Consider the following 14,954-nt stretch of genomic DNA (forward strand, 5'->3'; position numbering starts at 1 on the left):
AGAAATAGCATCCTGGCGACTTGGCTTGGAAGGTGGGCAAAAAAAATAAAAAAAAATTTTTGTGAAGTCCCCAGCTCTTCCTTGTGTGAGCTGGCGCCATCTGGTGGTGGCCGTTGGTATTACAAGCTAAGCATTACAAGTTAAACAGCAATTCGAATGTAATTTTTCACTATTTTCACGGCCATCTTCTTCCCTCTAATTAGAACCCCCAAACATTATATATATTTTTTATCCTAACACCCTAGAGAATAAAATGGCGATTGTTGCAATACTTTCTGTCACGCTGTATTTGCGCAGCGGTCTTACAAGCACACTTTTTTGGGAAAAAATTACACTTTTTTAAATAAAAAAATAAGACAACAGTAAAGTTATCCCCATTTTTTTTAATATTATGAAAGATAATGTTACGCCGAGTAAATTCATACCCAACATGTCACGCTTCAAAATTGCGTCCGCTAGTGGAATGCCGACAAACTTTTACCCTTTAAAATCTTCATAGGCGACGTTTAAAAAAATCTACAGGTTGCATGTTTTGAGTTACAGAGAAGGTCTAGGGCTAGAATTATTGCTCTCGCTCTACCGATCGCGACGATACCTCACATGTGTGTTTTGAACACCGTTTACATATGCAGGCGCTGCTCACGTATGTGTTCGCTTCTGCGCGCAAGCTCGTCGGGACGGGGCGCGTTTTCAGGCTCCTAACTTTTTTAGCTGGCCCCTAGATTCCAAGCAAATTTTCAAACCCTGCACTAAAGAACTCAAATCCATTGAATGGAAGTGGTGGGCCAGGGACATTCGGGCTGGAGAGGAAAGGACTAGATGATGGGGATGTCGCTGGGCAGAGAATAAAGCAGGCCGTATCTGACTTGCTGTGCTTTACATTGGTTGGACCAGTTTTATCACATAGAGTAGGTCACATGCCCCCCATACTTTGAAGTACTGGGTTTCTCTTTTAGCGCTAAGCTAAATACGAGAAATAAAATGGAAGAATATGAAGCAAACGCTCAGATGAGTCTAAGGCCAGCTCTTTCAATGGAAGGTGACAGCTCAGAAAACAGACACAATGTTTCATAACTGGAATTGTAAGACCCCTTTCACACTGGGTCGTTTTGCAGGCGCTATTCCGCTAAAAATAGCATCTGCAAACTGACCTGCAGAGGCGCTTTGCGGTGGTTTTTAACTTTCTCGGCTGCTAGTGGGTAAAACCACCCCGCTAGCGGCCGAATAGCTCCGCAAATCCGACGTAAAACGCAGCTAAACAAGCGGCGCTTTACCGCCGCCCCCACTCCAGTGTGAAAGGGGCCTTGTAACGGCTACCCACTGGTGTGAGGGTCTCAGCCGTTGGCGACGTCCTTTTCCCTGGCAAGCTGCGATATGCAGGTACCGCCGGTATATCCCATCGAACACCCTTCCAAGAAACGAGACGTGCTACGTTTGAAGGGTCAAGCAGACTGACTTTATTTGGCATATTTCACCTGCTTATATCTGGTTACAACTGTTACAAGAACAATGACATCTCCTTGAATTAATCACTTGGCCAGTTTCTAGCCGCTTCGGCACCTCACCCCACTTAACATTTCCTGGCCAGGCACATAGAATTCAATTAACCTTTAAAACAATTATCACTCACACATAATCCCCATCAGCATACACCTCACAGGGGGGCTGTTTACCTGCACACAAAAGAGGGTTCATTATCTATGCGAAGGGAACATTAGCATTCAACAATGAAAAGAAACTTGTCCAATTAACCCTTTGAGCTCAGAATACAATGCGGTACATCCACTTGTGACAAGCCATGCAGTTCCTTGTAGTCCCCCTGCACGAAGATCATAACTGTCCCGGCAGCATGCATGTGTCCGTTACAGGCCTAATTGTCATAAATACATACATAATCAATAACATATTTCAAAAGGAAAACTTTCTTCTAGCAAGTTCTTCATTCCCTTTGCTTTATCCAGCACTGAAAAAATTAAAATGAAATCTAAATGGTCAACAAATTTTTTTTGCAAAAAACGTTTAGTAGACGAGGCTTGGTGCTATGAAGGAGCCATGTGGGTGTGCCGTGATAATGACAGCTCCTAAGTGACAGCTAAATTAAAAGTTGTTCTTAGCAACTTTTTCCTTCTTTTGTTAATTTTTAAATGACTTCTGTCAGCATTCATCACATCTCACCGGCAACAGTCTCATTACCATACACATATTACTCTACAAGGACTTATGTCATAATATATTGTTTTAGATGGAATCAGAATTCATTTATTATTTGACAAGTAAAACAGAAAAACATTTATATGGCAAAACAATTGCTAATTGTGTTTATTATGCTTTTTTGATGTTTTATTTTAACATTTATTTGCCTTCCATGCGTAGGCAAACTGTGCACCTAGGTAGAAATGTTGAGTAGAGCATGCCTAGAGCAGAACTGTACATACAAATTGAGAATTTTTGTACAGCTAGGCATTTTATTGCAGAAAAGATACATAGACTATGGGGTTGATTTACCAAAACGGAGTGCAAAATCTGGTGCAGCTCTGCATAGAAACCAATCAGCTTTCTGATTCTTTTTTTGTCAAAGCTTAAAGTGGAGGTTCACCCTAAAACAATTATATACCATTAGATCGCATACTTCCGACATCTACAATATGCTGCTTTTTTGCCGTACATACCGTTTTATTGTTATTTTCCCCCCGGCTTCCGGCTCCCGCGGGAGTGGGCGTTCCTATTCAGAGGTAAGACGGTGGTCGCATAAGGCGCGTCACCAGTTTTCCGTAAGTAGCCGACCTGCGAGTCGGCGCTATACGGCGCCTGCGCCCACCGTGTAGTGCTGACTGCGCAGGCGTCATATAGAGCCGACTCGCAGTTCGGCTACTTACGGAAAACTCGCGACGCGCCTTATGCGCTAGGGGAAGTTTTTCACCAGACGCCAATCATCTAACCTCTGAATAGGAACGCCCACTCCCGCCGGAGCCAGAAGCCGGGGGGAAAATGACAATAAAACGGTATGTACAGCAAAAAAAGTATACTGTAGATGTCGGAAGTATGCTGGATGTAATGGTATATAGATGTTTTTTAGGGTGAACCTACGCTTTAATTGAACAAGCTGAAGTTAGAAGCTGATTGGTTACCATGTGCAACTGTACCAGATTTTACACTCTCCAGTTTTAGTATATCAATCTTCTAGAGAGTGTACACTTGTGCAGCTCAGTGTACTATCCTGGTATTTGCCAAGTGCCAGGATCGATAATCTCATAAATTAGATCATCCCAATGTGGCCCACCAAGATGGGTGAGGATCCCAAACCCCAAAGAAGGGCAAGTGAAGATGTTTTTTTTTTTTTTTCTTCAGTTTATTCTCTGTAATCAAAAAAGTGAACTGTGAAATCACAGCTCGCAAAAAAATGTACTAAAGCCTCGTACACACGATCAGTCCATCCGATGAGAACGGTCCATTCGATGAAGCTGACTGATGGTCCGTCACGCCTACACACCATCAGTTAAAAAAACGATTGTGTCAGAACGCGGTGACGTAAAACACAATGACGTGCTAAAAAAAAAAACAAGTTCAGTGCTTCCAAGCATGCCTCGACTTGATTCTGAGCATGCACGGGTTTTTAACCGATGCTTTTGCATACTAACCATCGGTTTTGACCTATCGGTTAATAATTTTAAAGCAAGTTCTCATTTTTTTGACCGAAGGTTAAATAACCTATGGGGCCTACACACAATCGGTTTGGACTGATGAAAACGGTCCTTCAGACCATTGTCCTCTGGCGACCCTATCGTGTGTACGAGGCCTTAGGGTAAAATAATAGTTCGACCTCCGAAGAGCAAGGCTCTCCATCCCTGAACCTCCCGGGTCACAAGGCTCCTGAAAAGGGTGAGGCATTCTATGACCACCTAAGCTAAAGCTAGGTGGATCCTGCTCCTTGGGTATCTGCCAAAGCTGGTCCTCCAAGTATTTGATCTAGGGCTCACCCATTTGGGGAGAAGAAAAAGGCCCCACAGCCGCATATCCTCTCCCTGACATGGCAGGCCCGATACCCTGCTAATTAGGTGAAGATGTCTGTGCTGGCAGGGGTTGGTTACTATGAGCAACTACATTTTTGCTACTTGGAGTGTTTATTCAGTAAGCCAGTACATTATGAAGGAGTCAGGATTCAGAGAGCTTTTAGCTTTCATATTATCGTCTCTCCCATAGCCAGTAAACCAAAAATAATTGATACACAATAATATTACAGATTTTAACAGCTCCTTCATTGCATTCTATCTATATGATAATTTAGAGTTCTTCATTGCGGCAAGCAGAGGTGTACAACCCATGGGAAGGCAATTTTAATTATTTAACCTGGAAATCAAAGATTGGATCTGGTTAGTTGCTGTGGACAACACCTCTGCTTTCTTCTAGCTGGCTTAAACACCCTGTTGTAGGTATTGCGGTATTGACTTCATATATTTACTACAGTATTATATCAGCGCAGTGGGTCGGTAATGAGTATGGTTATTGGTTGGGACAGCAAAGGCATCTTTTGAATAGTAAATGTAGTACATGGAATTGGAGTGGGTGGCAGGCGAAAGACCTGAGATTATAATGATCATTATATGCCAGGATCAGATAATAAGCACACCGTTTAGTTTTGAAAAGAGCTCACTTATTATGTTTCTCTCTGTTTCCTTCAGCTGTCCGCAGCGCTCATGTTTGACGCTGTCCACGTGGTAGTCAGTGCGGTGCGAGAGTTGAACCGGAGCCAGGAAATCGGCGTTAAGCAGCTGTCCTGCAGCACATCACAAATCTGGCAACATGGGACCAGTCTGATGAACTACCTCCGCATGGTAATAGGCTTAACCAAAATTGGACAGTAGTCTTGTTTAGTGTAATTCCAACTGTAATTTTTTGAATATTTTTAACCTGTAGCTTTTAATTAAATAATACCTGGTGATCCTGCCATTAAGGTCCTTTAATTACCTCTTATAGGGTGACAACGATCTGTCTTATTTTACATGTATAGTTTGTGACTTTATATGTACATAGGGCATCCCAGAGATAAATAGAGCCCTAGGCAAGGTAGCACCTTTGCCAGTACCACGCCCTCCCCCCTCCATCCCTTTGGTTGATATTAATGATTGCTTTAGTAGACCAGCTTTTCTCAACAAGAGTTCGATGGAACCCTAGACTTACTCCAGAGGTTGCTAGGGGTTCTTGAGATATTAGCAATTTCTGCCTCCTAGATAAGTAACCATTGACACCAATGATATTTTTAACTATGTGTATGGGAAGCACTCTTCCCATTGACTACCAATGTGAGGAGCATTCTTTCCACCGACCACCAATGTAAGTAGCATTCTTTCTACTGACCAGAGTAATGGGATTCATCTTCCAGTTACCATCAATTTCCCCACCACCCTTGTCCCACTGATTTCCAATCTAAGGAAGCCTGTCTCCACTGACCATTTATGTAAGGGAGGATTTTACTGGCTGCTGATGTAAGGGGTGCACAATTTAAATACTGTTCATGCCAACATTCCATGAGCTGTAGATACAGTAATCCATTGTTAGCTTGGCTTCCTAATGACCTAAAAGTTATTTTCAGGGGTCCAGGTTGAGAAAGGAACTTCATCTGCATTATTTATTCTGGAATGGCCCCATTCGACACCAAATGCCTACGGGTTCATCTTTCACTGTGAAGTGACAGGCAGGTGCACAATTTTGACCTTCTGTGTTCCCCTCCTGGTTTTCATTATGAACTTGTTAGCTGGCACCCTGAACATCCACCAGGTCTAAGGCTCCAAGGTTGCTTTGTGTATGATGCGGTTCTGGGGCAGCCATATCAATTTAGTACATACACAGGCTCTGCTTTGCAGTGCTACACTATGGTTGTTCCTTACTGTTCCTTCTAACAAAGTTTGAGTTGGATGACTCTTAGGCAAGCTATAGATGATGCGATTTTCTTTCCTGCAACCACGTGTTGCAGGAAAGAAAATCACAAATTCTCCCCATCAACATTCAGTCTTGATGGGGGAATCCCTCTCAAAGAGCTATTGTGTCCGACCAGCAGGGAGCCTTCCCTGCTACCAGAACACAATGATTAGTGCTGGTGGCTATAGCTGCTGTCAGTAATGGGCAGCACAGTGGTGTAGTGGTTAGCACTGTCACCTAGCAGCAAAAGGGTTGCTGGTTTGAATCCCGACCCCAACACCATCTGCCTGGAGTTTGCATTTTCTCCCTGTGCCTGCATGGGTTTCCTTAAGTTACTCTGGTTTCCCCCCACACTCCAAAGACATGGCGGTAGGTTAATCAGATCCTGTTTAAATTGGCCCTACTAGTGCATTCGGATCCTAAGGGATAAATGACTGCACTATATCAAGATACAACTCAACCATAGGTGTGCGCAAGGGGTGTGCCTGGGAACACCCTAATCCTGGGGTTGGCAACCTGTCAATAGTGACAGGTAAACCGTAATCCTTCCTTCCTCAGAACTTGGACAGGAGAGGCGGCGGGGGTGGAATTTAGTGGAACCGATCTGTATTTTCCTTCTGCAGCAGCTGTAAGGAGGAAAATATAGGGGATCGGTACTAATATATGCCACCCCTCCTTTCCCTGTTCTTTTTCCTTCTGTTGCCCGGGTCCCCCATGTGCTACCTTGCTCTCCCTTCCTCCCATTGTTTTAGGATGGAGAGCGGGGAAGAGGCCAGTAAATATGTCAAACGCATAGGTTGGAGCTTTGGGGTGCACACCCTAATGCAATATGCTGCGCACACCTATGAACTTAACTCAACTCAAGTAATTGCATGCAAACAACTCAACAGGCTGGTTGTACTGAAATCGATTGATGCATCGCCCTAAGCAGCCTGCCCATAGATGGATTGAATCTCAGCTGGTCCTTGCTGAACCATCCGAGATTTAATCCATCTATGGCCAGCTTTAGAAAATAATCCACTCCCTATGTAACCGAATCTCTATAAATGCAGTTAAGCAAAGGTTTTATAGTTGTTAACCTTTTCTGCCTCTAGTGGCTAATGTATAAATCTCTACAAATAATGCAATAGTAAAATATGGCAGAGTAATCATATAAAGTAATTAGTTTTAGATATAATTAAAATTATCTTTGCATTGGGGCTCCTCCTTATTACAAGGGTTAAATGTTCATTTTGTCTAAGGGGATTTAATGGGTGCAAATATCTACCTTAAGGAATAAGTTAAGTATTAATGTATATTTCTCTGCCCCTACTGCCTTGTGTGGCACTTTAAGTCCCTAAATACATGCTCGTGACAGTGTAAATTATACTGTTTAAAATTGTTTTGGTGTATTACAAAAAAGGGAAAGGAGACATGTCTGCCCCTCCTCCCATGAGATTGCACTGACTGCCTGAAGTCAAATCTCTAACATTATGTAGGAGGAAAGGGAGTGAGTCACATATTCCTTAAACACAGAATTACTGGGAAATTTCTTTGCTTCCAGCATCTAAATGGAGTGGTTTGGAAGTGAAGGGAAAGTGAGGTTAAATCTAGGGAAAGTAAAAACCCTCCCTTACAGTGGGACTGTCCCTGCACGGCAAGGGTTAATTGCTTGTTTATGTCTAGGGGCAGCAAAACTAGTACTACTTACCTGATCCTCCATTCCTCCCCTATGCCCCGGCAGTGCAGTGTTCCGTGGCATCCTCCCATCCAATGCATGGACCCTGCATCAGTCTTGAAATGTCAGGGGGCATTTGACAACTAGAGCATAGAGGAGAAGAGCCTGCCAGGACCAGTCATGCAGTGCAGAGAAGTTTTCAGGACTGTGGATCAGGTAAGTAAAACAACTTTTTCCCAGTCCTATAGACATAAATAAGAATTTAGCCCTTGCGGTGTGGGTACAGCCCCACTGTGAGGGAAAAATATTTACTGTCCTGAAGTTCAGCTTTAAGTTACTGCCATTAATGTGAGTGTTTTCCTGCATGAATAAAGCATAGGTTTAATTTAAATGATCACCAAAGCTTAGGCACCCACACAAGCCATTTGTCACTTCTAAATTTGAAATATGTTTCGTCCCTTCATTCTTCTTCTTTTTCTACTTATCAGGTAGAGTACGATGGGCTGACTGGACGGGTGGAGTTTAACAGTAAAGGGCAGAGGACAAATTACACTTTGCGTATCTTGGAGAAGGCAGGAGATGGTCACCGAGAGGTAAACGACATAGTCTAAGGACATTCTAGGGAAACTATGAAAGCTAGGTAGTGTATTTATATATATATTTTTTTGATGGCTATGCAATGTAACTGTAGACTTTTCATGAAGCCTTAAAAACAAGAGGAGAAAGTCCAAAGCCCATGAAGACAGTGACTTGCAAATGTTAAAATTTTAACCACCAAGCCACCATTGTATTCAACTTTTATAGATTAGGGAAGACTTGGCAGTTCGGTTTCTAGCAGTTCAGGTTTTTGTGGCTATCGCTACTTGGGAAATTTCCTTTGACGTCCTATTTCCAGGGCAGGGAATATAGGAAACTCCACAGTGGGGACAGAGACAGCAGTAAAAAAAAAAATTTGATAAAGAATCTAACCCTTTTGCCCTGTACACACGATAGGATTTTCCTTCAAAAAAAGTTGGATGTGAGCTTTTGGTCAGATATTCTGACCATGTGTATGCTCCATCCAACGTTTTCTGTCAGAATTTCCGCCAGCAAAAGATTGAGAGCAGGTTCTCTATTTAACCGACGGAAAAAACATGCATGCTCAGAATCAAGCAGAAGAGCCGAACTGCCTATTGAACTTCATTGATCTCAGCTCGTCGTACGTCATGTACGTCACTGCATTCCTGACGGTCGGAATTTCAGACAAGATTTGTGTGACCGTGTGTATGCAACACAAGTTTGAGCCAACATCTGTAAAAAAAAAATCAAGTTTTTCTTGTCGGAGTTTCCGATCGTGTGTACGGGGCATTTCAGTTTATTCAAAAATGAATCAAACAAGCAAGACTTACATTCCAGTCCAATATTACATTTTGTATTAACTCTTTCATGGGATGAAACCTATCTGCTTAATGGCTCTAATTTTCTTCCTGAAATTCTACTGATGTTGGCTTCCTTGAGTTTTAAATCTATACAGTATCACAGTTTCTTTTTTTAAATCAAAGATGTTTATTGAGAAAAAACACAAAAAAAACAAAAAAACAATAAAGAAAAGAAAATCACAGCAAATTCACAGCTCAGGTATACATCACCAAAACATTCCATCAGTGTAGATAACAGTTCATACACTAAGTGCAACAGTCTCCTTCACAAATCTGTGTCTTATGCTACTATTCCAGAGGCACTAGTCCTATAGGAGAACCCACATCCCCCCCCAGTATCACAGTTTCTAAATGACCATGTCTGAATGAGTCCCAGGTACCATCCTCTATAGGCCTCAGAGGGAAAGGTTTCACAGCACAGAATCATTTGATAAAAAGCTGCATTCTTTTTAGAAGCATCAAAAACCTGCCTAACTGCACTGGATCATACAGAACTTTAGCAAAATTCCCTGGATGATAAAACCATTTCAATAACTGATGTTGCTTGTTCCCTTTTCTGTTCCTTCACAGGTTGGAGTTTGGTATTCAAACCGCACCTTGGCCATGAATGCCACCAGCCTGGACATCAACGTGTCAGACACACTAGAGAACAAGACTCTGGTGGTCACCACAATTCTGGTGCGTTCTTCTAAAACAAACCTTGTAAATTCACCAAAATTTGTGATGTCTTTGACTTAACTAAGTGTTCATCATCTGCAACGATCTTTATGCGTCATTGCTGGCTTCTATATACATTTTTTACTGTCTTTGTAAATATCCTCTGGTTGTTCTAGATGTTATCTTTTCACTACCAGCAATTTAAAAGAAGTTTATGGAATTGGGTCTGACAGGCTAATTCATCAGTGTGTTTATTTTGGAGTTGTTTATCTCTTGAGAGTGTTATTTGTTCTTATGTCCCTTAGAGCCGGTTCACACAGGGGCGGCACGACTTCGGGGGCGACTCGGCCAGGCGACCTGAAGACGACTTCTAAGGCGACTTGCAAAATGACTTCTGTATAGAAGTCAATGCAAGTCGCCCCCGAAGTCGTACAAGAACCTTTTTCTAAGTCGGAGCGACTTGCGTCGCTCCTATTAGAACGGTTATATTCACTAGAATGGGACGCGACTTGTCAGGCGGCTGCGTCGCCTGACGAGTCGCCCCAGTGTGAACCGGGTCTTACTTTGGTGGTAATGACAAATTTCTGGATTTTTTTTCGACTGTTGATACTCAAAGAGCAAGATTGACCACTTCATGTCTTTTAGGCTTACATCTTCTCTGTAAAAAGAAAACCTTGCATCAAAATGTGAGGTCTGTTTATCCTGTAGATCCTCATCCCCCATGCTAAAATAAAAGCAAAAAAAAATGTACTTGAAGAAAAACGTAAAGAAAGCACTCAACTTTACACATCGCCTTCTAAAGTGATCTAAGCAAGGGTGATGACGCTGGATCTTCTACCAGGAATCTGTGACACCTGAGGATCTTAGATATCATAGGAAGTTGCTCCTGCACAGTGGTGGCATGATTTCTCCAGGGAACTGGGCACCTCAACGTTCCCAGAATCTCATTAAAGGTCCATTGTCCATGCAAAATTGCTTGTGAGCTAAGGTTCTCTTTTAATGTGTTTATGTTTGTTTTTTTACATAGAGAAGGAAAGGAGGTCCATTTGATGCAAAGTCCACTTGAAATCTCAAACCCAGCCAAATCTTTCTTGCTGCTGTTGTCCCCATCAAGGGAAACTTACTATTGCGTCCTGTTTATTTTCCTATTCAGGACAAAAAAAACAGATTGATGCCACATACACACGATCATAAATTCCGTCAAGAAAACCATGGATTTTTTTTCCGACTGAATTTTAGCCCAAACTTGTCTTTCATGCAGACGGTCACACCAAATTCCGACCGTTAAGAACGCGGTGAAGTACAAAACTACGACGAGCCGAGAAAAATTAAGTTCAATGCTTCCGAGCATGTGTCGTCTTGATTTCGAGCACGCGTAGGATTTTTCTCCTTCAGGATAGGATACAGACGATCGGAATTTCCGACAAGAACTTTTCCTGTCAGAAAATTTGAGAACCAAGTCTCAAATTTTTCTTGGCGGAAATTCCGACCAAAGGCTCACATCTGACTTTTCTTTTCTCAATTTCCGATCGTGTGTACACGGCATCACCAGATAGTCCACCAGCTCTGTTGTAGATAATTGCGTTCCCTAGCCAGCCTCAGACCTGTGAAATACCACCGAAGTATATGACTTTACACCCTAATATATCACTGGGTGCAAGTGTGGCCAATGTTTGGTGGGGTTAAGGGTAAGGTCCTTAGCCATGTGTAAGCTTTGCTCTGAATGTGCAAAATGACAGTCTCACTCTACCTAGTGCCAGAAAGCATAAAGATAATCGGTAGATTATTTATTATTGAAGTATCACATCCACACATCCTTGCTTTCTCTTCTATTTTGGTGAATGTTATAAAGTTTTATTACTTAAAACTGTATTGATGTATGAATTTAGCCAAAATAAATGTACCAAGTCCTTTGAGTCATATATTTATAGAACAGTGATAATATTTTTAGTAGTTATTTTTGGGGGTTTTTGTGTCTTTTTAGTGCTTATGAAACAAATTAGCCTAATGTAAAACAAAAAAAAGCTTGTTTCTTTGTATGGATGGCAAATATATACAAATACAACGTTTTGCAAACCTTAATACATTACTGTAATATTGCCAGATAGGGTCTGCCTCAGCTGTGTAGAATGGCAAATAATAAAATCCCAACAATGCTTCTGGTAGCCAGAGACCATGTGATTTATGCTAAAGGGAGGTCAGCGGCAGTGTTTTCTTTTTTTATTTGACTTTTCAAGGGAATTTCCTAGTAATATTGACATTGAATATTTGATTCAAGAAGCCCCACCTTAGCACCCTGTAAACAACTGTGAGATCGCTGTTCCTCTGTGGCTGATAGTACTTGGAGCCCAAGGGGTGATTTTTAGCATTTTTTTTTTTTTTAAAAGCTGTTGAATTTCATTATGGTAAGGCAATATTTTTTTCCCAGCAGATGATGCTGAGAGTAAAATCTGAAATGACAGCTCTTGGTTTTACAAACATGGGTGCTCCAAGGGGAAAGGTCTTTATTGTGGTATAGTTCCACACTAACAGGGTATTGCTATTTTCCTGGAAAAACCTTTAATCCTAACCCTGGTTGTCCAGACAGGCCTCTATCCCTATTACACATGTATATACAAGGAACAGTGGTCATGGGTCTTTATATGAGGCATGTCAGAATAGTAATACAAAATGTACATAAGGTAAAAATATATTTTTTATTATACAGAGTAAAAACAGCCTTAAAATACATGATGCAATTTTGGAAATAAAGCCAAAAAAGGCCATTGAAAGCTGACATATGACACACGATAGGTAAAATAAATTCATGATAGATAGATACATGATGGTGTTTGCATGAGCGAATACATGATAGATATAAGTAGTAAGAATCAGACTGTTTTGACACATTTCGTGGATCTGTCCACTCGTCAGGAGTATAGTGCCAGAAATATCTAAAAATGTGGAAAGTAAACAAGAATGGTATATTGGTACAGATGCCCTATATCAGTGGTTCTCAACCTGGGGGTTGGGACCCCCTTGGGGGTCAATTGATGATTTGCCAGGGGTCACCAAATCCTGGGCTGTTCCTGAAGCCCACGCTGCTCTCCCAGGAAGGGAGATAGGAGAGGAAGAAACAAAAAAAAAGGGAGAGAAAAGAAAAAAAAAGAGAGCAAGAAAGACAGAGGGAGGGATGGGGGGGGGGGACAAGGAATTGGGATAGAGAGAGATGAAAGGGAAAGGGAAAGATAGGAGAACAAAGAGAGAGTGGTGCATCCTAAAATGTACCCTAAGGGGTTTTAATACTGTACGAGTGGCACTCAGGGAGCGATAAATGTCCGTGGGTTAGGGGCTCAAATGACTTGTCTTGCCTTGGGTGCTTTCAACCCACCATATGAAAATAATTTTACTTTTAGGGGTCCCCACAACTTGGGAAATTTTATCAAGGGGTCACGGCACTAGAAGGTTGAGAACCACTGCCCTCCCTATATTAAACAAGAAAGGGAAGGTCTTAAAGCACAAAGGGTCTAATACTACATCTCAAAGATCATTTCAAAGAATTGGCCCAGCTACTGAGAGCGGAAATGGAGGGTGTCAGATACAGTGTCTGACCCAGGGCTAAAGCAGGGGCATCCCACCCAAACCAAGGGGAACAGCCAAGGAACAGGCCAGATTTCTGTGATGGGATCCATATAAGTGGAAAATGAGGGGACGCATCTAATCCGCACTACTATACTTTAAAGTGACGTGCCTCATATAAAGTCCCATGACCACTGTTCTTTTTATATCCAGTTATTTTTAGTATAATGTATATAGAGTGAGGAAGAGTTATTTTTCTATCAGGTCTTAATTTCTTCATGACCATGTTGGGGATATTTTGCCTCACTTGCTATCTCTGTGACACCATGAAAAGAAGTAGAAGGAAAAGTGGGAAAATAGTGCTGGACCCATAAGGCTATCTTACTGTTATTGCTATCATTGTTGATGTACTGTAAATAATCTGGTTCCAGGGCTGGCTTCTTCTACACCCAAAGAGATCTTCATGGATTCCATGGCTTGTAGTGTATTGTAAGAAAAATGGAAAGTCACACTCCATAATCCACCTCTTGCTTTGCTGATGACCCCATGCAGTCAAATCCCTGTTTCCCCTAAGGTAAAAGTTATCCCTTTCACTTCTCCCTCACTGATCTTCCATCATCTTTCTTCAGGAGAATCCATACATGATGCGTAAACCGAATTTCCGCTCTTTATCTGGTAATGACCAGTACGAGGGCTTCTGTGCTGAGATGTTGATGGAGTTGGCTGCTCTTCTGAGGTTCAACTACAAGATAAAACTCGTTGAGGATGGACTGTATGGAGCCCCGGAGCCCAACGGATCTTGGACAGGAATGGTGGGAGAGCTGATAAACCGGGTAGGTGGTGGCACCTGATTTTATTTTGCCAGTTGTATTCTGTATTTGTGAAACTTCTATCCGTATTTGAAGTGTATTGCTTACCAAGAATGTTGTACTTTGAGGCCAGGAGTCTGAAACATACCTTTTAAAAAAATAAAATAAACAAGTGGATAAAATATGCATTTTTTCCTTCAAAAGTCATGAAATGGTATTGTGTTAATTCAGGCAGTGTATGATGTATAACATGTATCTATACTGAGATGTCACCTACAGCTAACATCAGGCCTCCAGTGGAAGTGTCTACTCTGTAGGCTGGTAGGTCCTTATATGTAGTCGGGGGAAGTCCTTATATGGGTTCAAAAGAGGATGGAAACCCAGAGAAAGTATTGTTGTGAATGATGTTCAATAGCAGTCCAATAGACAGTCAGAAAGCTGGCAAGAGTATGAAGTACTCAAAACTGCAGGCCAGCAAACCTTGTTATGCAATTCAACTTCAAGCACAGCAGGGACTGGTGGATCACAATATTAAGTGCATCACAAATCCTTTTGCAGGTAAAACACTTTACTAATTTGTAAAGTGCACCACCTCAAAGGAACCAATGGGATGCCACTTTTCATAAACCGAGACCTAATATGAATTGAGGGGTTTCAGGGATTCCCCACAGACCCCGAAGCTCCAACAGGAAAAGGTGGGCGGGGAGGACTATACCGGTACTACATATATTGGTTGAACGCAACCAGAGTAATTCACATTGGGTAAATTTAGAAAAATGTATTCACATAGAAACATCAAAAACAAGGTAAAAAATACATAACATTAAAATACAATACAAAACACACTTGACCACAATCTGGTCACCGGTCGTGCAATCCCTTCCATTGAAAAAGGGGGAGGTATCGTGAAGGAATTGAAGTCATGAGACAGGCAGTCTC

The 14,954-nt window shown here is 41.8% G+C and overlaps 1 protein-coding gene across 2 annotated transcripts in view; it reads left to right on the plus strand.

The window, feature by feature from the left end:
- GRIK5 (glutamate ionotropic receptor kainate type subunit 5) overlaps window positions 1-14,954 on the plus strand; it is a 447,945-nt gene that overhangs the window by 332,484 nt on the left and 100,507 nt on the right. For both annotated transcript variants that reach the window (XM_040327322.1, XM_040327323.1), the window contains exons 9-12: window positions 4,680-4,832; window positions 8,062-8,166; window positions 9,562-9,669; window positions 13,836-14,039. In XM_040327322.1, the coding sequence (XP_040183256.1) occupies window positions 4,680-4,832; window positions 8,062-8,166; window positions 9,562-9,669; window positions 13,836-14,039 (570 nt within the window). The remainder of the gene's footprint in view (window positions 1-4,679; window positions 4,833-8,061; window positions 8,167-9,561; window positions 9,670-13,835; window positions 14,040-14,954) is intronic.

This window comes from Rana temporaria, chromosome 10, assembly GCF_905171775.1.
Source record: "Rana temporaria chromosome 10, aRanTem1.1, whole genome shotgun sequence".
In the NCBI taxonomy this organism is placed as follows: Eukaryota; Metazoa; Chordata; class Amphibia; order Anura; family Ranidae; genus Rana; species Rana temporaria.